The sequence below is a fragment of the Microcaecilia unicolor genome, chromosome 7 (genome assembly GCF_901765095.1).
Source record: "Microcaecilia unicolor chromosome 7, aMicUni1.1, whole genome shotgun sequence".
Taxonomy (NCBI): domain Eukaryota; kingdom Metazoa; phylum Chordata; class Amphibia; order Gymnophiona; family Siphonopidae; genus Microcaecilia; species Microcaecilia unicolor.
In genome coordinates this window covers 128273553-128298320 of record NC_044037.1, presented here as the reverse complement: position 1 = coordinate 128298320, position 24768 = coordinate 128273553, and the positions used below count along the sequence as shown (strand labels likewise).

Genomic DNA, 24768 nt, shown 5'->3' with positions numbered 1-24768 from the left:
CCCTTACTCCCCCAGTAGTCACTAACCCTCTCCCACCCTCAAAAAATATCTTTTAAAATCTTTTGTGCCAGCCTCTATGCCAGCCTCAAATGTCATACTCAGGTCCATCACAGCAGTATGCAGGTCCCTGGAGCAGTTTTAGTGGGTGCAGTACACTTCAGACAGGCGAACCCAGGCCTATCCCCCCCTACCTGTTACACTTGTGGTGGTAAATGTGAGCCCTCCAAAACCCAATAGAAACCCACTGTACCCACATCTAAGTGCCCCCCTTCACCTGTAAGGGCTATGGTAGTGGTGTACAGTTGTGGATAGTGGGTTTTGAGGGGTTTTTTGGGAGGCTCAGCACACAAGGTAAGGGAGCTTTGTACCTGGGAGCATTTTATGAAGTCCTCTGCAGTGCCCCCTAGAGTGCCCAGTTGGTGTCCTGGCATGTCAGGTGGACCAATGCACTACAAATGCTGGCTCCTCCCACAACCCAATGGCTTGCATTTGGCCATTTTTGACATGGATGTCTTTGGTTTCGAAAATCGCCAAAAGTCAGAAACGTCCATGTCTAGGGATGACCAAATCTACGGACATCCAAATTTAAGGATTTGGACGTCCCTGACTGTATTTTCGAAATGAAATATGGATGTCCATCTTGTTTCAATAATATGGGTTTCCCCGCCCCTGGATAGGGACGTTTTGCGAGGACATCCTCAGCAAAAGTTGGGTGTCCTTTTCGATTATGCCCCTCTTTGGCTCACAGAGTTAATGAGCCTTGGGCTCTAATGATTGATCACCCTACTTGAAGTTTTTCAGTAAAAAGGTGGTTTTGTAAACCCATCCACAGTTCATTACTTAAGAGTCAGCCATCTTGCTGACATTTTTCCCTTGGATTCATGCTCAGAAAGGTGAAAGTGCCTTAGACACTTTGGGTTGCAAATGAGCTTTAGCCTTACATAAGTACATAAGCATCACCATGCTGGGACAGACCAAGGGTCCGTCGAGCCCAGCACCCTGTCACCGACAGCAGCCAAAAGAACAAGCAATTTGTCCCGCCTATCCTAGAAATACTGTATTATTCCCTCGTCCATTCAATAACATTCTATGGCTTTTTCTTCCAGGAAGCTGTCCAACCCTTTTTTGAAGTCCGCTGTCCTTCTACTTTGAACGGACTGAAACCCCCTCATTCCACCCAGCTTTTTCTTTTTAAATCAGAAACCTGGGAGATCTGTTGCTAAATGCTCTCTCTCTGATTGGCTAACAGACTCCATTTCTTTTGTTTATGCCCAGTCAGGCTTTACAATTGAGGGTCATGTCAAGGCTCATAATGTTCAAGCCACAGCTGCATCAGTAGTCCACTTGAGGTCAACCTCTGTGGACGAAATTTGCAAGATTGCAACATGGGCTTCAGTCTATAAATTCACACTTCACAATTGTCTACAAAGTTGCAGCCCTGTTCTTGTTGCCTTTTTTTTTCTTCACCTTTACTGTTAAAGACAGCCTGTAGCTAGGGAATATCATCTTTGAGAACTAGATATCCTGCTTTTTCTCAAAGAAAACCAAATTGCTTGTAGCAGGTGTCTCCATGCACAGCTGGATACGTCCTCACATACCCACCTCCTTCCCTAGGAATTGCCTTCTACTCTAAAATTAGTTAGAGACTTAGCGAGGTCCAGTGTGACAGCAATGCTGGATACTGGGGGATGATGAGCAATGTTAGGAAAGAAAGAGGATGCAAGAGAGGCATGTTGAATGATAGGAGGTGGGAGAAATGGGTACGGGGGGGGGGGGGTGTAAGAGAGAGAAGAAGATCCTGCATGGCTGGGGCAGGAGGTGGGGTGAGGGCAGAGAGAGAGAGAGGAGATTCTGCAGGGCAGGTAGAGAGAGAGAGAAGGGATCCTGGATTGCTGGGGTGAGAAAGGGGGGGGGGGGGGAGAGGAAATCCTGCATGGTGTGGGTAGGAGGGCAGAGAGAGAGAAGATGCTACTTGGAAAGCAGAGAAAGAGACAGGAGATTCTGGTGTGGGGGGTGAGAGAGAGAGGAGATGCTGCATCACTGGGGAGAGAGAAGAGAAACACAGATATGCTGCATGGATGAGAGAAAAGAGAGAGATACCAGACAGGAGATGCTTTAGTCAGTGGTTATCAGTAGCCACAGGATGTCTGTTACAGAGCTGATGAATGTCACTATTCACACAGCCAACAGGACGATGCTGTACTGGAAAATTAGGGCTGACTGGCAGCCAAGTGTTAAGTACCTGTGTATATTTCCAGAATGGTGAAAAAAATCATTCTGTTTAAATTTGGTTCATTATTTTGATTTTTTTGGGGCACATAATTCCTTGGAGTGTGTTCAGTTTGTATAATACCATCAATAACAGAGGTATTAGGTGGCGAAGACAGCTGTGTTCAAAATTGTACCCACTTGTCCCTTCACTGCTGACACAGGTGTCACCACCCCAAGGATTTTAACAGCTCACCACGTCCCATCCTGCCCTAGGCCTACTTCTTTTTAGCCCCCCCCCCCCACACACACCTGAGTTACTGACTTTGGGGCACTGACCTATCCTATTTTCTGGATATCCACAGTGAATACACATGAGAGGTTTGCATGCACTGCTTTGTTATATGCAAACCTCTAATGTACATTCATGATGAGTATCCTGAAAACCATAATGTCAAGGTATGTCCTTGGGACTGGTTTGAGAAACACATGTTTATATTATTGAATTGTATTTGACACCAAGGCAGGGGGCAGGGCAGGTAGGAGGCGGGGTGTGGCAGGGGGAACGCAAAAACATAAATTGGTCAAGGGTGCCACAACCCTTTGAGCTGGCCCTGTCTTCATGTCTTATAGAGAACAATACCATCAACAGTTTCTCGAGGATCATAGATCGTCTTAGTTTCCAGATAGTTTAGGTAATACTCCTGCATCCTCAGTGGCATGGAAGTTTTTTTACTGATATGCATTTCTGTTTTGCTGATTCTCATGAATTCTTTACCATTTTAGAAGTATAATGCAAAAACACCATATAAATGCAATATATAATGCAAAAACACCATATAATTGCAATATATAATACATTAAGTAGTTAATTTGAGAAGCTTTATGCTGCAATTCTCTGTGTAATGCTGGCATTCATACATTTAGATTGACATACATGTGTAAATGCCAATTTTAAATGTAGCAGTTAACATGTAGAATTGTTGCAGGACTTTCTGGGTGTGTTTTGTGCAGACCAAAAAAAATGTACATTATTTCACAATGAGACTATACATATATTTCAAAACATTTCCCCATTAGCATTTATACCTGCTCAGTAGCATGCATAAGCATCATTTACTTGCTTGCTTGCACTTCTAGTCTCCATTAATAATTGAAGGAACAATTGTGATTATGGTGGTATCTAACATTACCTCAGAAATTTATTTCACTGGCCTCCTTAATTGGTTCACATTGTGTGTATACTTTTGTGAAATTCAACTCTTACCTATGTATGGGTACTAAGATGCCCATCTGCTGACCAGACATGATGTCCAGGGAAGTGTGCTGTCTGGTGCCAAGATTCGAGATGTAGTGGAAAGATTACCTAGACTCATGAAGCCTACAGACCACTATCCTATACTGCTCATCCACGTTGGCTCAAATGATACTTCTAGGTATTCTACTGAACATATCAAACATGACTTCATGACTATGGGTCTGAGGGTGAAGTACCTAGGTGCAGAGGCAGTGTTCTCATCGATCCTGTTGAAGGTAAAGGCCAAATGAGGGAAGCTAGCATCCTGGACCTTAATGTATGGCTGCGTGAATGGTGCCAACATCAGTGCTTCTGTTTCCTAGAACATGGGCTGATTTTCCAAGAGCTACTGAGCAGTGATGGTGTCCATCTTTCTAGGAAGGGATGAAATGTCTTCATTAACAGTCTACCTAAAGTACTAAAGAGGGCTTTAAATTAAATTTGCTGGGGGTGGGTGAGAAAAGCCTCAATGTCTTCTATGGAGAAGCCCCTTCCTATATTGCCACTCATTAACCTGCCGCCCAGGAATTCCCGACTGTTGGCCCGCTCGTACCTCAATCTCCACTGCCCGGCTCCTTGTGGCCTCAAATATAAGACCGTCTATGGTTCCTCTTTCCCTTATCTCAGCACTCAATTGTGGAACGGGCTGCCTCGAGAGGTTAAATTCACTCCTGATCACCCGACCTTTAAGAAGCAACTCAAGACCTTCCTTTTTGGCAGAGCATATGCCGTGGGCCCTTCTGGTGCCATGCCTTTTTAACCCACGGCTCTCTCTGTGATAATTTATCACCTCCCCTCTCTTCCTTTCCTCCTCAGTTATTTCTTCTCCCTCTTGTGACCTTGTGTTTTGTACTATTGTTTGCATATTAACTATTGTACGCCACATTGAGCCTGCCCTTGGGTGGGAATACTGTGGGATATAAATGTCAAATAAATAACCCTCAGGAATGTAAGACATCAAATACCCTTATAGTAATTGAAAAAAGAGTAACATCTGGAGAGCCTTGTTTACCAATGTCCATAGTATGGGAAGCAAATGTCTAGATCTAGAAACTGCAATGATAAAGCTGACTTTGATTTAGTGGCTGTCACGGAGACGTGGTTCACAGAGAGCCATGACTGGGATATAGTTATACCTGGCTATAATCTATTGAGGAAGGACAGGGTAAGAAAAAGGGTGGAGGAGTGGCATATATGTTAAGAATAATATTAAGGTGACAGAACTGCAGGGACATATAGGATAAGGAAGAAGCACTGTTGGTTAAACTGGTAAGAGGGAAAGGATAATGTATTTACATTGGTGTAATATACAGATCACCTTCATAGTCAGAAAAAATGGACAGAGTCTTAATTGAAGACATCCACAGGATAGCTAGAAACCAATGCGGGATGGAGCTATTTCTAGACCTGGTGCTTACAAAATGGGGAGAATGTTTCTGATGTTATGGTGGAGATCATTTGGCATCTAGTGATCACGGAATGGTGTGGTTCAATATTAAGACAAAAGGAGGAGAGGGCTTATTCAAGATTGAAGGTCCTAGTTTTCAAAAGATTTTGCCAAGATGGGGGAATTTCTCAAGGAAGAGTTAGTTGGATGGGAACAGCTGAAGGAAGTAGAACAGCAGTGAGCAAAACTAAAAGGAGCTATTTTTAAAGGCAACAAATCTTTAATGCTTTGTTAGAAAATTACATAAAAGTATGGAAAAGAAGGATGCTCTGGTTCTTGAACATAGTAGCTGAAAAGATAAGGGAAAGAAGGTTAATCTTCATACATTACAAGACAACTCAGAAAGAGGAAGACAGACAAACATACCTGGAAAAGCTAAGAGAAGCTGGAAAAGATAGTCAATATGGTAAAATTGGGGAACAAGACATTTTTCAGATATGTAAGTGACAGGAAGAAGTGCCATAATAGCATTGTGAGGCTCAAAGCTGAGGGGTGGAATATGTAGAAACCGATAAGGATAAAGCTGAACTGCTTAAGTTATTTCTGTTCTGTGTTCATGGATGAAGGATTGGGGTAGGGCCGCAGAAAACAAATGCTAATGGGAATGAATGTAAGTTAGACCAGGACCGACTCTCAGAAGACTGTTCGTGAGGAGGTAGCTAAACTAAAAGTAGACAAAGCGATGGAGCCTGATAGGATACATCCGAGGGTACTCAAGGGAACTCGGAGAAGTTCTGTTTGACCTCTTCAATACTTCCTTAGCGTCAGGAGTGGTCATGGAGGACTGGAGAAGGGCAGATGTGGTCCCTCTGCACAAGAGCAGAAGTACGGAGGAGGTTGGGAATTACAGACCTGTCAATCTGACCTCATTGGTGATTAAACTAATGGAAACACTTCTAAAGCAGAAGATTATGACATTTCTCGAATCAAATGGACTGCAGGACCCGAGGCAGCATGGCTTCACTTAGTGGCAGGTCTTGGCAAGTCATGTCAGACAAATCTGATTGATTTCTTTGGGTGACCAAACAGTTGGACGTGGGTAGCACGCTAGATGTGGTGTAGTTGGATTTTAGCAAAGCCTTTGACATGGTTCTGCACGGGCGACTGATAAACTGAGTGACTTTGGTATGGGACCTAAAGTGACTGACTGGTTTAAAAATTGGTTAAATGGAAGGAGACAGAAGGTAGTAGTAAGTGGAGCTTGTTCTGAGGAAAGGGATGTTATCGGTGGTGTATCGCAGAGGTCAGTCCTGGTAAGGTTTGTGTCTTTGCAGATGATACCAAACTCTGTAATAGAGTGGACACCCTGGAGGGTGTGGATGGCATGAGGAAGGATCTAGTGAAGCTTGAAAAATGGTCCAATAATTGGCAACTAAGATTTAATGCTAAGAAATGCAGGGTCATGCATTTAGGTTACAAGAATTTAAGGGAATGGTACAGTATAGGGGGTGAAGTGCTTCTGTGTACAAAAGAAGAGCAGGACTTGGGGTGATTGTGTCTGATGACCTTAAGGTCTCCAAACAGGTAGAAAAAGCAACAGTCAAAGCCAGAAGGATGCTTGGGTGCATAAGGAGAGGGATAACCAGCAGGAAAAAAAGAGGTGATAGTGCCCTTGTACAGAGCTGCCAAGGGGTCCCAATTTTTGAGAGGGAGATTTTAGTACATTCCCCAACACTGCCCCACTCTGCCTTGTCTCCACCCACTCTACATGGCTCCACCCCCTGGCACACCTCAATCCCAAGGCCATGTCAGAAAATATTTTATTTAATAGTCTAATACCCGTTTCAATTAGCTTTCAGAGGCCCAAACCTCCTGCCTCAGGTCAGGACAGTATAATGCTGTTATGGTATCCTCTTCTAACCCGAGGAAGGAAGTGCTTGTCTCGGAAGGCTAATCAAAAATGTTTTAAAATCAGTGAAGGTATTGCCTTATTGTCTATTTTGTGTTTTATTTGCATTTATTAACCTTTATTAACACAGCTACCACATTACTTTATCCTAAAATAATATTTTCTGTACCTTTGTTGTCTGGCCATTTACTTTTTCTAATTGTGTTGGTCCCAGTCTCTTGATTCTGCTTTCCTTTGTCTTCTCTTAACTTTCTTGCCAGGATTTCCTGTCCATTTGTCATTTTTCTCTCCTTTTTCTTTGTTTTCTTCAATTTATTTTTCTGCCCCTCTCTCTTTCCAGATTTAATTCATTCTTACCAACCATTCTTTAATTTCCCTCGTTTTATTTAATCTACCTATGGCTTTTCATCTTTTCCTCACTTTTGTTCTCCCCATGCCCCTTTCTCTTATTCTTCAGTCTTTCACTATCCTCCCCCCACCCCCTTTCCATCCAGCATCTCCCCTCTTTCTCTCCCCATCCTACCAATGTCTCCCCCTCTTTCTCCATCCTTCCATCCAGCATCTCCTCTTTCTCTCCCTATCCTTCTATCTAGCACCTTCTCTCTTTATCTCCTACTGTTCCATCCAGTGTCATCCATTTTTGTTTCCTCATCCTTCCACTCATTACCCTCTCCCAATCCTTCTATCCATCCATTGTCTCCCTCTATTTCCCCTTCCTTCTAGACAGTTCTCTCTCTCTACCCTTTTCCATTCAGCATGTCTTCTCTCTCCCCATCCTTCCACTATCTTTCCACTTTCTCTCCCTATCCTTCCATCCAGCGTCTTCCCTCTTTCTGCCCCCTCCTTCCAGCATTTTCCCTGTCTCTTCCTCCTTTCATTCAGCATTTCTCCATCTGACCAGCTAGGGTTTCCCCCAGTTTCTCCCCATGCTTCTCCCCAGCAGCTTCTCTCTCTCTCTCTCCTGCCTATTCCATGTCCCCTCTTTCTCTCCCCATCTTTCCACTCATCTTTCTTCCTCTCTCTGTATCCCTCTTCCATCCCTCTTTCTGCCCCCTCCTTTTAGCAGTTTTCTTCTCTCCCTCCTTTCATCCAACATTTCTTCTCTTTCTCCATCTAACCAGCCAGAGTCTCCCCTTTGCACCCCTTCCTTCTCCCCAGCAGCCTCTTCTCCCCAGCAGCCTGTCTCTCCCCTGCCCTTTTCCACATCCCCTCTTTCTCTCCCAATCTCTCTCTCTCTCTGTACCCTCCAGCGTCCTCACTTTTCTTTCTTTTTCTCCCCTCTGCTCTCTCCATTTATTCCTGCCTCCCTCTGGATAACCTTTCCCCCTTCCCCTACCCTTTTCAGCCAGTACCCTGTGTTTCCTCTTTGCCTCCCTATGTTGTAGCAGCAGCACCAGCAAAAGAGGAAAACCAAGGGCGGGGCTGCAGCAGCCTTCAGGCATGCACTGTTGGCTCTGCCGACCCTCTGCCCCTTCTGACATCTATTTCCTGTTCCGGAGGCAGAGGACCAGCAGAGCCAACCACATGCCTGACGGCTGCTTCGACCCGTGCTTGTTTTTCTTCTTTTGCTGTGTCTGCCGCTGCTCAAGAGAGAAGCAGCGGCAGTGGCGGCGGCAGATCTCAGCAGGAGACTTTCCCGCTTTGGCGGGAGTGCGGGAGATGACCCGCTGAATGCGGGAGACTTGGCGGTATGCTTATATAAGTCTCTGGTGAGGCCCCATTTAGAGTACTGTGTACAATTCTGGAGACTACACCTACAGAAAGATATAAACAGAATGGAGTTGTTCCAGAAAGCTGCTACAAAATTGGTAAGTGGTCTCGGTCATAAAACATATAGGCATAGGCGCCGACTCCATGGGTGCTATGGGTGCTTGAGCACCCCCAATATTTCACCTGCCGGAACCAGAAGTTCCCTTCTCCAGCCCAACTTGCCCGGTGCCCGCCCTCTTCATTTTACCTCGGGGTCTCGGTGGCAGCAGTGAAAGGCGAGTAGGCTCGGAGCTTCATCCTTCCCTTCTCTCTCAGCTCTGGTCCCGCTCTCATTTCCTGTTTCCGCAAGGGCGGGGTCAGAGCTGAGAGAGAGAGAAGGGAAGGTTGAAGCGCTGAGCCTGCACGCCTTTCACTGCTGCCGCCAGGACTCCGAGGTAAGATAACTTTTAAAATTTGGAACTCGGGGCAGAGAGGGGAGACAGGGCAGGAGGAGGGGGACGGGGTAGGGGGAATGCACCACCTGTAAAAAAAAAAAAAAATTCAGCACCCCCAATCATTTTGGAAAGTTGGATCCTATGCATAAAGGGACAGGCTTATGAACCTCAATGTATACACTGGAAGAGAGGTGGAGGGGATATGATAGGGATGTTTAAATGGTGTTAATGTACAGGAGGTGAGCCTTTTACAGATGAAGGAGAACTCTGGAATGAGGGGGCATACGATGAAGTTAAAAGGAAATAAGCTTAGGAGGAATCTTAAGAAAATACTCTTTCATGGAAAGGGTAGTGGATGTGTGGAATGGCCTGGTCATGGAGATAAGGACTGTCAGAATTTAAGAAAGCGTGGGACAGGCACATGGGATCCCTTAGGAAAAGTAAGAGTTAGTGGTTACTGAGGATGGGCAGACTGGATGGGCCATTTGTCCCTTATTGGCCATCATGTTTCTGTGTGCCAGCACACACACGTTGCAGAATCGACACTGACCATGTATTTACCGGTGCTCTCATGTGTAGAAGATAATTTTACAAGTCGTTTTTTGCACATTTGTAGCCACTTATAAAATCCCTTAATGTACAGAAGTATGCACTATGCCATGATAGTGTGTACTTTGCCAGTAAGCGAAGGGGATGGAGCTTGGGCAGCATTTGCAAGTATGTATGTAGATTATAAAATACACTTATCTACTACACACCTATTTACAGACTCCAGATGCAGGCATTTATACCTGCTTGAGAGCAGGTGTGAGTGTCTGCACCTGGAAGGTAGGTTTGATTTCTGCCACTTATGCTAGGCATCTGTGTGTCTTTATAAAATAGTCCCTAAATAGGTGTCTACTTGCCCTCTTAAACCAGGTACCTTGTTTATAAATGTACCCCTATAAAGCTCTGAGCAATGCAGTGTTTATGAAATTAGTGGTCCTGCTGCTCATGCTGGCAAATGCACCTGTATTTGTCAACATTTGTTGTTGGTTTTGTTTTGGGGTTTTTTTTTTAATACTGTGAACATCCTGGCCTGGGTGCCTCACTTCCCACATAGAGATCCAGTGTAAAATGGATATTTACAATTTTTATAAAACATGAAAAATGCATTTGCTGAATGAGAATAAAATATATATAACAAAATGTTTTAGAAAATGAAAAAAATATTTTTTAAACAAACAATAAGCAGGTCTTTATCTTGGTTAATGAGGGTGAGGTATATATTTTCCTTTTCATATTGTACTGCACCTGCCCATTGTATTCTTAACCCACTGACACACTTTTTTTTTTAAGTTTTAGGGTCTGATTTACATATTATAGGAGAAAAACCTTAGTAAATCAGGCCCTTAATGAAATCTGAGATTGAAGTCGATGTAGGTGAATATCTTAGAAGAATGATTACATTGTTATAAAGTTCCTTTGAAAATTTCAATCTAGCAAAGGTGAATTATATTTTTGAATGTCCTGGGCCAAAATAGCCTGATTGTAAATAACTACGTCAAATCCTGCCAAACTGCTTCACCCTTTGACCTGTTTATTTCCTAGGTGCCATCACTTCTTTTGCAGCAGGATACTTGAAAATTCGCTGGAAACTGTGGTCAGAGCTGGTGATTGGGCTTATCACAGCCTTCCAAGCAGCTCTTCTCTTCCTCATGAACACCACCAGTAATATTTGGGTGTGCTATGTAGCATATATCCTGTTCAGGGGTTCCTACCAGTTTCTGGTACCCATTGCAATGTGAGTACTAATGTAGTAGGGGTAGTATGATAAATCATGTGACTCAAGTAAGAAAGAAGTTAGGTTACCTAAGATACTAGTATTGCCAATGCTTTCCATCATAAATTTGTACAAGGGATATGTTTAGATACGGAATATGGGTGCGTTTGTGGTGGATAGTGTTAGGAGCAAATAAGGAGTTATTTATTTATTATATTTGTATCCCGCACTTTCCCACTAAAAGCAGGCTCAATGCGGCTTACATAGTAATAGGTAACACAGAATTTTGTTATGTAAAGTAGGAAATCAAGTATAACATAATATAGATGCATATGTGGGATGTAGGTGGAATATATATTAATGAGAGTATGTATAGGGGATGTATGCGTATATAAGTGGATGGGTGAGATGTGTGGAGGGGTGTAATTGCATGGCGGGTAGGATATATAGAAGTGTTTGGGGGTGTATATATGGTGGGTGTAATTGGGTGTGCTAGAATATGTTTAGTGTGGGGGTATAGGGCTTAGGAGAACAATTGGGTGGGGATAAGTAAGACTGATTCTGTGGGTGGCAGTGTGAAGGTGCATGAGGTGCTTGGACTGAGGTAAGGCTGTGTCTGTTCTTATTTATTTATTTGTTGCATTTGTATCTCACATTTTCCCACCTCTTTGCAGGCTCAATGTGGCTTACATAGTACTGTAATCGGCATTAACCGATTCCAGTATGAACAAATACAAGTTGCGAGTAATATCAAGGTGATATTATGGTAGAGTGAGATACATTTATGGTAAAGACAATTGGGGAGAATTTAGTGAGGGAAAGGAAGAGTTAGGATATGTCTGTTACGATCTTTGCCAGAGCCGGTGGTGGGAGGCGGGACTGGTGGTTGAGAGGCGGGGATAATGCTGGGCAGACTTATACGGTCTGTGCCAGAGCTGGTGGTGGGAGGCGGGGTTGGGAGGAGGGGATAGTGCTGGGCAGACTTATACGGTCTGTGCCCTGAAGAGGACAGGTACAAATCAAGGTAGGGTATACACAAAAAGTAGCACACATGAGTTTATCTTGTTGGGCAGACTGGATGGACCGTGCAGGTCTTTTTCTGCCGTCATCTACTATGTTACTATGTTTTGGTTACGTTGTATCGCAGATGTCCAGGTTTTTTATGTTGGGTCTGTGGGGTATGCCCTTCGGAACAGTTCTGTTTTTAGTGCTTTCCGGAAATCATGTGGTCGAGTGTGGTTTTTACTGCTTTTGGTAATGCGTTCCACAATTGTGCGCTCAGGTAGGAAAAGCTGGATGCATTGGAGGATTTGTATTTGAGTCCTTTGCTGCTTGGGTAGTGGAGGTTTAGGTATGATCATGCTGATTTTATGGTGTTTCTGAGTGGTAGGTCGATGAGGTCTGTCATGTATCCCAGTGCCTCGCCATAGATGATTTTGTAAACTGTTGTTAAGATTTTGAATGCAATACGTTCCTTAATTGGAAGCCAGTGCAGTTATTCTCAGAGTGGTTTGGTGCTGTCAGAACGTGTTTTTCCATATATAAGCCATGCTGCTGTGTTTTGGGCAGTTTGAAGTTTCTTTATGATTTATTCTTTGCATCCCGCATAGATTCCGTTACAATAGTCTGCGTGGCTTAGTACCATTGACTGTACCAGGCTGCAAAGTATTTCCCTCGGGAAGAATGGTTTCACACGTTTTAGTTTCTACATTGAGAGAAACATTTTCTTTATGGTGAGTTTAGCTTGGGACTCTAGTTGGAGGTTTTGGTCGATTGTTACGCTGAGAATTTTCAGGCTGTCTGAAATAGGGAGGGTGTATCCTGGGGTGTTAATGTTTGTGGGTTTGTATGTGTTGTATTGGGATGAGATGATGAGACAGTGTGTTTTTTCTGTGTTGAGTTTTAGTTGAAATGCGTTTGCCCATGAGTTCATGATGTTTAAGCTGAGCTTGATTTTATTGGTGATTTCTGCTAAATCATGCTTGTAGGAGATGTATAGTGTGATGTCATCAGAGTAAATGAATGGATTAAGGCCTTGTGTGGCTAAGGCTTTGGCTAGTGGGACCATCATGAGGTTGAAAAGGATCGGTGATAGTGGTGAACTTTGTGGTACTCCGCAGTTTGGTTTCCATGGTGATATGTTGGTGCTTGATTTCACTTGATATGTTCTGGTGGTTAGAAAGCCCTCATCCAGTTGAGAGTGTTACCACCAATTCCAAAATAGTCTAGGAGTCTTAGCAACATGTTATAGTTAACCATGTCAAACACACTGTTTATATTATTCTGACCTATTCCTGTCTGCCTGTGTTACTGTGGGCTTAAACTGTTAAGAAGGTAATTTCCCATAGAAAATGGTGAGAATTATTTTTGGAGGCTTGGTTCTGTAAAAGTACTAACTCAATGTTTCTGGTTTATGAGCATTTCTGAAATGTTTATATTTTCTTTTTGCATGACACATTATTTGAGTTTACATATACAGACACATTTTAAATAGTTCATGGATGTGAGATCAAAGTAGAAATGGACACATGTAAATAAGGACCATAATTTTAGAAGAGCAAGTTTGCATGTTTAGATCCAATATAAAATCAATATAAACAAAAATACCTCAAGCAGAAAATACAAATGGAAGTGTCTTGAAATAGGGAGATTCCATATGAAAAAGGACATATATAATGCAGGCAGAAATGGTGGCAAAATAGAGATACATGTGTATCCCAACCATAGCCACCACTGCAGATATAAATTCTACTTCCTCGGCCCCATGATTAGCACATGTGTGTACTGAGGTACACATTTAGAATGCTTATGTAAGTGGCACAGTGACCACCACTTAAACATGTCTTTCACTATCCTGGGGACTGGCCCAGTGTGCTGCAAAGAGCTGTGATATAGTCTTTCCAGTCCTGCATAACACAGCAGTCTCTATTTAGAGGGCATCAACATGCCTGCCAATAAGGAATGCAACCACCTGGCAGTCCTGGCAGTTACAAACGAGATGAAGTTATATTGCCCAGGTAGGCCAAATGCCTGACTGTGCTGCAGCCAGGAAAGAAAGGGTAGAGAATTAGGATAGCCCTGGCAAGGTAAATCTCAACATGTGCCCCATACCTACTAGATCCCAGCTGGCTAAGGGGGAGGGTAAATGGAGGGTTGGCATAGAAGCATCCGGCTGGTAGAAATGCCCTGCCACCTTGCATCAGACCCCTCCCCACCACCACCAAAACAGTGCCATAGTACCACAGGTTCTGAAACACCTCAGGCCACCTGTGCTGCACTGGAAAACTATGTTATGAGCAGTGCATTTTTTTCTATCAAAAAAGGTGCCGATACTCAAAAGCTAGGTCACCATTTAGGGGTGGGGTGATCACTGAGGGACCCACCCCATAATAGCCAGGCCCCTACAGCCAGTCACAGAATCAACGAAAAGGCAGAATTGTGTGTAGAGCCTGAACTCTTTCATTAAAACTTGGGGTCCATGGGTCAATTTTAGCAGACAATGGAAAAGGTGCCGGTACTCAGTACCCCCAAGTACCCCCTCAAAAAAAGCCTTGGTTATGAGGAACCTGGAAAACAGTTGCCACGTACATGCTGAGAAAACCCAAAGTCAGTCAGCCATCTGTCATGGTCACCTAAGGTGCCAGAATATAAGCTCCCCCGACCCCATCATCATAGTGGCATCCTAAAATTATGCACATTGAACTTCCCATAACATGTCAAAAAAAGGATTTAAAAAATGCCACATCAATATAGCAGATTCTAAAGCTGGGCACAATTGACACAAATATGAACTGAGTAAGTAGCAGGAGCAGGATTTGAACATAGGCCCTCAACATGACAGGGCTCTCATTCTACCAACACTAATCCTGTACTTTGTCTTGCCTCTAGAAAAACCCACCAGATCTGTTCTAAGGGAGGCTAGGATCTGCATTTTGGGAGGCGGCTATCTACTAAACATATGCTATTTCTCTCTTCTGCTTTAGACATGTCAACATCCTGTGTGATGTTAAGGCCCTTAAGACCAGATTCTGGGCCATACAAAGGACCCAGCCTAATCTGCTGCACTGGATCTGCCAGAAGCTAGCAGCAGAGAACAGTATGTGGCACACTTTTGTCATTCACAATTGACAAAAGCTAGTGGCACATCATACACTAATCTATTTAGTTAAGGCATGACCTTTGCAGGTACATAGTACACCTGCAGACTTGCAAATGATGTATTATACACTGGTCCCTGCACACACAGTCATCAATTAAACAATCAGTCTGTAAGATGCTGTTGCCACTGCAATGACACCAGACTAGTCAGACTATCCCTTGTTTCATGACATGTATTTTGTCAGTGCTGCCAGGTTTGAAGGCCAGTACAGAGGCACCATATAAGATGTATGGCATATTATGCAGCTAGGGCACTGATCTCTATGGCCACAAGTGTCACACAAGGGAAAGGGATTAGCCAGTGTCACTCCACGCAGACACCCACATGAGTAATGACACACATGCTCACTGTTATCCCTTAGCTTCCCCAGTCTGATAGGCAGGGGCCAGAAATAACACCACAAATTTTGTCTTGGCCACACATCTACCCTGATACATATTTACATCCATTGACATGAGACTGATATTTGCTTCCTATTAGTACCTGCCAATGGAAACGTGCTCTCAAATCAACATCTGCCAAGTATCCATTATGAGTGCAGTGAGGGATCCCATACTAAGTCTCTTTTGCCATAGCCATAGCAGAAGCAGAGACATGGGGAATTGACAGTTAAGCCTGATGTGTACCCACTGCCACACCAACACAGGAAATGTGCAACTGAAGTTGTAGACTAATTCCAAAATGTCAGTTTCTAGGCCATGCAATCATAGGAGCTGCTCCACTGCAGAGGCAGTTTGCATATCCATCCCTACACCTGCTGCCCCCCCCCCCACCCACACACACACACACTCCACCCTCATACACACACTCAATAGTGCAATATGAGTGCCTTTGTCAGTCCAGCCACAGGAACATCAAGTCCTATATATTGTGTCTATACCCAGACCACGCCTCTATGTGCCTGTCGCACCACATAAAAGCTCAGCACAACATCATCTGCTGGGAAGCCCATCATGTGACAGCCTTTTTTTTTTTGTTACATTTGTACCCCGCGCTTTCCCACTCATGGCAGGCTCAATGCGGCTTACATGGGGCAATGGAGGGTTAAGTGACTTGCCCAGAGTCACAAGGAGCTGCCTGTGCCTGAAGTGGGAATCAAACTCAGTTCCTCAGTTCCCCAGGACCAAAGTCCACCACCCTAACCACTAGGCCACTCCTCCACTCAGCCTTTTGTACATCCCTGGCTGCTGCCCTATAGTTGCCACAAATCTAAACATTCATGCTATCATTCCATTAGCTGCAAGGGAAGGAGACCACCACCAGCAAGAAGAAGGAGGAGAGCTCTGCATCCTAGGAGGAGGAGGTGGGGGGAGGGCTTCTTGCACTCAAGAAAATTATGGCACCACAGGAGGAGGAGGAAGACCCCCTGGGCTTGAAGGCCTACACCTGTTCAAGGAGGGAGAAGTGCTCCTTGTGCTGGCAATGCCAGTAAGAGGAGGAGGAGGAAGGCTTCCTTGCACTGAGCAGGTACAGGAAGAGCTGGGTCAGGGAGACCAAGCATACCCCCCCTGCAGCTGCTGTCCACAAAAAACATTGGCCACGCAAAAGCAATGGATTAGAAGAGTCACCATGAGGCTCCAGAGCCATGCTGCATCTTCAGTCACTGAGACTTGGCAGGGCATCAGGGGCATGCAGCATGCCATTGGCCTCATAGTGACCCAGCAGGAGTGAGGGCAAAACTATGTGCCTTCACAGATGCTGTTAGACAGCTGGTGACATTTAGCTCTGCCCCTTCTGATGCAGAAACGTCATAGTTTTGGAATGTGTCCAATATGTTGTATTAAAAATACTCATTTTCAAACATCACATCACATTTTCATTTCATTTATTGGCACTTATATTCCACATTATCCAAAACGTGTTCAGTTCAATATGGCTTACATTCATCATAGTAAGTACAATCACTTAAACAATTAGTATAGCCCATACAAAATTGATGACATGCAGAAGCAATTAAACACCATAACAAAAGAAAAAAATTGGCATCAGAGCATATCTAAATAATAAAACAAGCATAGATAGTAATTGTGGTTACTGGCCATTCATCAATAGAAATTTTCTAAAAAGAAAGGTCTTAAGCATTTTATGAAAGGATAAGTAGTTATTCATATATCTTATCTCCTTAAGAAGAGAGTTCCACCATTTAGTTCCCTGATAGTAAATCCCACAGCAAGGATGGATTTATAGACTGCCTTCTTACAACAAGGAAAATGAAGCATAAGGCAGTCCTGAGCACCCATAACTGCATTACAGGTTGGAAGATCTATCAGAGTTTGCATATAATCTGGAACCATTCCATACAATATTTGATAAACGAATGCACAAAGTTAAAAAATTAACATAGCTTTATTGGAAGCCAATGCAAGGCTTGCAGTAGTAGTGACACTCTCTCATAAAATCAAATGTGCCACAGTATTTTGGTAAGATCTTTGCAACAATGCTAAATACATTTCATTATTTTTTGGAAACTTACTGACTTCACGGTAAACCTGGAGGACGTAATGGGGCAGTTCAGCAAACTGAAGAGTAGCAAATCTCCTGGACCGGATGGTATTCATCCTAGAGTACTGATAGAACTGAAAAATGAGTTTGCGGAGCTACTGCTAGTGATATGCAATTTATCCTTAAAATCGAGCGTGGTACCAGAAGATTGGAGGGTGGCCAATGTAACGCCCATTTTTAAAAAAGGTTCCAGGGGAGATCCGGGAAATTATAGAACGGTGAGTCTGACGTCGGTTCCGGGGAAAATGGTAGAGGCTATTATTAAAAACAAAATTACAGAGCACATCCGAGGACATGGATTACTGAGACCAAGTCAGCACGGCTTTTGTGTGGGGAAATCTTGTCTGACCAATTTACTTCAATTCTTTGAAGGAGTAAACAAACATGTGGACAAAGGGGAGCCGGTTGATATAGTGCATCTGGATTTTCAAAAGGTGTTTGACAAGGTACCTCATGAAAGGCTACAGAGGAAATTGGAGGGTCATGAGATAGAAGGAAAAGTCCTATTGTGGATTAAAAACTGGTTGAAGGATAGGAAACAGAGTGGGGTTAAATGGGCAGTATTCACAATGGAGAAGGGTAGTTAGTGGGGTTCCTCATGGGTCTGTGCTAGGACTGCTGCTTTTTAATATATTTATAAATGATTTAGATATGGGAGTAACTAGTGAGGTAATTAAATTTGCTGATGACACAAAGTTATTCAAAGTCATTAACTTGCGACAGGATTGTGAAAAATTACAGGAGGACCTTACGAGACTGGGAGACTGGGCGGCTAAATGGCAGATGACGTTTAATGTGAGCAGGTGCAAGGTGATGCATGTGGGGAAAAAGAACCCGAATTATAGCTACGTCATGCAAGGTTCCACGTTAGGAGTTACGGACCAAGAAAGGGATCTGGGTGTCGTCGATAATACACTGAAACCTTTTGCTCAGTGTGCTGCTGCGGCTCGGAATGCGAATAGAATGTTGGGTATTATTAGGAAACGTATGGAAAACAGGTGTGAGGATGTTATAATGCCATTATATCGCTCCATGGTGCGACTGCACCTTGAGTATTGTGTTCAATTCTGGTCGCCGCATCTCAAGAAAGATATAATGGAATTGGAAAAGGTGCAGCGAAGGGCGACGAAAATGATAGCGGGGATGGGACGACTTCCCTATGAAGAAAGACTAAGGAGGCTAGGGCTTTTCAGCTTGGAGAAGAGACGGCTGAGGGGAGACTTGATAGAGGTACAGTGGTGGAAATAAGTATTTGATCCCTTGCTGATTTTGTAAGTTTGCCCACTGACAAAGACATGAGCAGCCCATAATTGAAGGGTAGGTTATTGGTAACAGTGAGAGATAGCACATCACAAATTAAATCCGGAAAATCACATTGTGGAAAGTATATGAATTTATTTGCATTCTGCAGAGGGAAATAAGTATTTGATCCCCCACCAACCAGTAAGAGATCTGGCCCCTACAGACCAGGTAGATGCTCCAAATCAACTCGTTACCTGCATGACAGACAGCTGTCGGCAATGGTCACCTGTATGAAAGACACCTGTCCACAGACTCAGTGAATCAGTCAGACTCTAACCTCTACAAAATGGCCAAGAGCAAGGAGCTGTCTAAGGATGTCAGGGACAAGATCATACACCTGCACAAGGCTGGAATGGGCTACAAAACCATCAGTAAGACGCTGGGCGAGAAGGAGACAACTGTTGGTGCCATAGTAAGAAAATGGAAGAAGTACAAAATGACTGTCAATCGACAAAGATCTGGGGCTCCACGCAAAATCTCACCTCGTGGGGTATCCTTGATCATGAGGAAGGTTAGAAATCAGCCTACAACTACAAGGGGGGAACTTGTCAATGATCTCAAGGCAGCTGGGACCACTGTCACCACGAAAACCATTGGTAACACATTACGACATAACGGATTGCAATCCTGCAGTGCCCGCAAAGTCCCCCTGCTCCGGAAGGCACATGTGACGGCCTGTCTGAAGTTTGCCAGTGAACACCTGGATGATGCCGAGAGTGATTGGGAGAAGGTGCTGTGGTCAGATGAGACAAAAATTGAGCTCTTTGGCATGAACTCAACTCGCCGTGTTTGGAGGAAGAGAAATGCTGCCTATGACCCAAAGAACACCGTCCCCACTGTCAAGCATGGAGGTGGAAATGTTATGTTTTGGGGGTGTTTCTCTGCTAAGGGCACAGGACTACTTCACCGCATCAATGGGAGAATGGATGGGGCCATGTACCGTACAATTCTGAGTGACAACCTCCTTCCCTCCGCCAGGGCCTTAAAAATGGGTCGTGGCTGGGTCTTCCAGCACGACAATGACCCAAAACATACAGCCAAGGCAACAAAGGAGTGGCTCAGGAAGAAGCACATTAGGGTCATGGAGTGGCCTAGCCAGTCACCAGACCTTAATCCCATTGAAAACTTATGGAGGGAGCTGAAGCTGCGAGTTGCCAAGCGACAGCCCAGAACTCTTAATGATTTAGAGATGATCTGCAAAGAGGAGTGGACCAAAATTCCTCCTGACATGTGTGCAAACCTCATCATCAACTACAGAAGACGTCTGACCGCTGTGCTTGCCAACAAGGGTTTTGCCACCAAGTATTAGGTCTTGTTTGCCAGAGGGATTAAATACTTATTTCCCTCTGCAGAATGCAAATAAATTCATATACTTTCCACAATGTGATTTTCCGGATTTAATTTGTGATGTGCTATCTCTCACTGTTACCAATAACCTACCCTTCAATTATGGGCTGCTCATGTCTTTGTCAGTGGGCAAACTTACAAAATCAGCAAGGGATCAAATACTTATTTCCACCACTGTATATAAAATAATGAGTGGAGTGGAACAGGTGGATGTAAAGCGTCTGTTCACGCTTTCCAAAAATACTAGGACTAGGGGGTATGCGATGAAACTACAGTGTAGTAAATTTAAAACAAATCCGTGAAAATGTTTCTTCACCCAACGCATAATTAAACTCTGGAATTCGTTGCCGGAGAACGTGGTGAAGGCGGTTAGCTTGGCAAAGTTTAAAAGGGGGTTAGACGGTTTTCTAAGTCCATAAACCGCTAGTAAATGGACTTGGGAAAAATCCACAATTCCAGGAATAACATGTATAGAATGTTTGTACGTTTTGGGAAGCTTGCCAGGTGCCCTTGGCCTGGACTGGCCGCTGTCGTGGACAGGATGCTTGGCTCGATGGACCCTTGGTCTTTTTCCAGTGTGGCATTACTTATGTACTCTTCATTGTTTTCTGCCACAGGGCCCACACAGACAACATCCATGTTGCAAGTGTATGCTGCAAGACTGACACCCACACTTCTCAGGTCATGCATGACAACAGCACCACACACCTTTACTAGTTTGTGAATTAACCAATCTACGTTGTCATGGGGATCCAGCTACACACCAGCTAACACCCTCATAACCCCCACCTAATGCTTCTACTCACTTAGATCAACAGAGGCAACAAGGCTGTGGCTCACATTGTACTTCATTAGCAATGGCAGCAGGACTATGGAGACATCCATACTTCAGCCAGGGTTTTCACAAAATATCTTATGGTGGCAGCTGTTCACATGCAAGGTAGGAACATCTAATATTTCCATACCTCAATGATTGGTTTCTGGCATCATCCTTGAAAGATTTGGCCCTGCCCCTCAGAGATGAACCACAACTTCCAGAGCCTGGAGTTTATCATCAGCTTTGAAAAATCAATGCTTCAATCAATGAACATCATTTCTTTCATAGAAACTATTCTGGGCACAACGAGCAAAAGCGTTACTAACATAAGACAGATTACAAAACTAATACTTAATGTTCAGAGCATCCAGTGCTGTATGATAGCCACAGTCGAATGTTAGATATTATGGCTGTTGCAGTCCATGTCATTTCATATGTCCCCTTGAAAGTGAAAAAGCCGCAGTGGGATCTCAGATTCCAGTGGAATCAATGTACCCAGCGTCTTTCTACAAAACTTGATCTGTCAGCTTGACTCTGGAGTATGCTACAATTGTAGATGTGCATACTCACCTGGCCACCGTGTCCCTTTTGTAGTCCCACAATGTGTATATTGTGAAGATGAGGCTTCTGCTCCCACTCTCCAGCAGGCCTCACTGGCCTGTGCCCTCTAAACAGAACTCCAAACATTCTCCTCCTAGCATCCTGAGCAATCCAACCTCCAGCTCCTGGGCCCCTTTTTCACTCAGGGTGAGTTGGTTCCCAGTATGCAAATTATATGCAGATTAGCATGTTATCCTTTCACGCTCAGGGTGACCTGGTTCTCTGGAGGCAAAATTAAACAGGTCTTACCAACAGCATATTCAGGCAATTCTTTATTCCAGCCCCTGGGCACAGTTCTTCTAGCTTAAATACTTTATACATTTACATATCTTCTCACTGAGCCTCCCCACACAGATTCCTGGGCTCAGCACTAACCTCAATACTTTGGGGACTTCTAACCCCAGGCTTTGCAGCCTGCTTTTCAGTACTGGGACACACAGCCCTACTTCTTCTTTGGACACCCAGTCCTTCCTTCCTTGGACACCCAGTCCTTTCTTTGAACACACAGTTCCTCTAAGTACTGAGGCTACACAGTCCAACAGTAATGCTTTAGGGACTTCTTACCGCAGCCTGTTTTTCTTCCTTGAACACACAGTCCACCACAAGTCCATAGGGTTCAGCCAGTTCTTTCCAGGGGGATTCTCTCTCTCAGCTACCAGCTCTCCTCCTTTCCTTTTACCTCTCAGGTGGGGTATAAAGTGGTTAATTAGCTACACAGGACCCAGCCCATAACCTCCTACACCTGTGGACCTCCCAGGGCTCTCCCCGGTCCTAGCGACCTCCATCTATTCTCCTAGCGCCCTCTAGTGGCCTAACACGGACATCCTGGACATTTTTAGGGGAACAGCGCCATCTAGTGGCCTGCCCCGGCTAGGAGAGCCTCTTATTTATCACATACCTCCCAGGGCTCTCCCCGGTCCTAGCGACCTCCACCTATTCTCCTAGCGCCCTCTAGTGGCCTACCCCGGACATCCTGGACATTTTTAGGGGAACAGCGCCATCTAGTGGCCTGCCCCGGCTAGGACAGCCTCTTATTTATCACAATATGTTAAACTATAAATTTGTGTATGTCACAGATGCTTCACACACAGGCTTATGACTCCCAGAATTTTATTAGGCAGGTCTACTTATCCTTCCATCATGTTTTTAAAAACCTGTTTTTCGCCAGTGAAATTTAAGCTGAGTTGTTTTTATTAATGTTGATTGATTGCTATGATTTGTCAATTATTGTTGCATACTTATTGTTAGTTTTAATGTTGTTTTAAATCATAGAAAATATTTTTTGTAAGCTCTGGAATTCATTGCCAGAGAATGTGCTAAAAGCAGTTAGTGTAGCAGGGTTTAAAAAAAGGTTTAGACAAGTTCCTAAGAGAATCCATAAACCATTATTAAGATGGACCTGGGAAAATCCACTGCTTACTCCTCGAGTAAGAAGCACAAAATCTATTTTACTCTTTTGAGGTCGCCTCAAGTACTTGTGATCTAGATTGACCACTGTTAGAAACAGGATACTGGGTTTAATGGACTTTTGCTTTGTCCTAGTACGGTGATGCTTATGTGCTTTGTCATATTTCTGATTATTTCATCAGGCTTAGATTTGACAATTTGTAGTTATGGGTTATGAATAATAATTAAAGTAGAATTATATGCATAGGTCTGTTCAAGTATTAGTGCGAACAGGTTCAGACTATTTCAGCTTGCTTTAGTTGGATGTCCCTACCTCACCATTATAGGTACTACAGGCTATCCAGAATGCAGTAGCTCAGTGGAGGAGTGGCCTAGTGATTAGACCACTAGTCTTGACATCTAGAGGTGCCAGTTCAAATCCCATTGCTGCTCCTTGTGATCTTGGGCAAGTCACTTAACTCTCCATTGCCTCAGGTACAAACTTAAGATTGTGAGCCTCCAGGGACAGGACAATACCCAGTATACCTGAATGCAACTCACCTTGACATACTACTGAAAAACGTGTGAGCAAAATCTAAATAAATATATTAATCCCTTGGCCTCCGCAGCAGATGAATTCAGAAACTGGTGGGTTTTGTCCATCTACCAGCAGGTGGAGATAGAGATTACTAGACTGAAGATAGTGATATTAGAAACCAGCCCCTTCAGTAGTCAGTATATCTCTATCTCCAGCAGGTGGTGGACAACATCTCTTCAGCTCTTGCATTCATCTTCTGTGGGGCAGCTCCTGGGCCTTTGCCAGTTGAGTTTGGGGGCGAGTGGCTGAGCGGTGCCATCCTTGGAGGCATACCTGGTCTGCAGGTCCCTGCCTCACCCCTTAATTCCCCTGCCTCCTGGCTTTTCTGCTGTCTTGTTTTGTTAGCTGTGCCTCCTTCACCAACCATTAAAAAAATAAAATAAAAAAACAGAGGACAGCTTAAAAAAAAAGCAGCAGACAGCACAGTATACATACATACATCGGGACCGCTGCTCGAGGGAGATTAGTCTGCGCCTGGGGAACCTTTATGGTTCCCTGTGTTATGATTTACCACTGCTGCTTCCCATGTGGTGAGTAGTACTGCTGCCTTTTTTTTCTTTGTCTTGCTCCGAGGCACATTTATGGCGCTTATCCTTCCGAGGGGTCTTTATCCTGCGTGGAAGCGGCGGGACCACGCACCATTTTATCTGCTCCCACTGAAACGGTTCCCGCTCTGCAGTTGTTGGTCAGTTCAGACTTCTCCCGCCCTCCGGTGGAGTCTGGCACTACGTCGGCGGGAGGCTCTGGTCCAACGTGCGCTGCTTCTCCAGGGCTCTTGCCCAGGTGTGCAGGCACAGGGGAAGGTTTTTTCCCAGAGTTTATTTTGCTCCTTCACCAGGCCTGTGTTCTGCGGTCCTTTCCTCTTCCTCAGTCTGACCCCTTGTTGAAACCTACAGGGGGTTCTTCTGGTGATTTGGGATCCCTGATTCCTTCCCCTATTGAGGATTCTGCTCTTAAGAGGAGGCGCCTGACCTCTTTCTGAAAGGGGGGTTTTGGGCATTATCTTTCCCTGTCCATCGCTGGCGGCACTGTGGGGACTCCCTCTGCCCATCTCATGTTCATCAGCTGGAGGAGGGCAAGTTGTTCCAGGGAGAATCTGATGACCCATCTGCAGTTCACCTTTTTCATAAGGATGAGTTACCCTCCTTGATTTCTAGCTCCTTAGAGGCGCTGAATATTGCGGATCTGGAGTCCCAGGCTGCAGCCATGGCCAATCTGAAGATGGCCATCACTTAGGAAGCTATCCAAATCCTTTACGAGGCCATCCAAGAACTTATTCCAGCTCGGTGGTCAGAACCCGAGGGGTTGCTTAAGGTGGCAAGGGCAATGGCTCGCCTTTACCCGGTGGGC

The 24768-nt window shown here is 44.4% G+C and overlaps 1 protein-coding gene across 1 annotated transcript in view; it reads left to right on the top strand.

Moving 5' to 3' along the window:
* Positions 1-24768, top strand: part of SLC19A1 (solute carrier family 19 member 1) — a 289005-nt gene that overhangs the window by 211375 nt on the left and 52862 nt on the right. The window contains exon 4 of the mRNA XM_030209344.1: positions 10536-10728. Within this exon, the coding sequence (XP_030065204.1) occupies positions 10536-10728 (193 nt within the window). The remainder of the gene's footprint in view (positions 1-10535; positions 10729-24768) is intronic.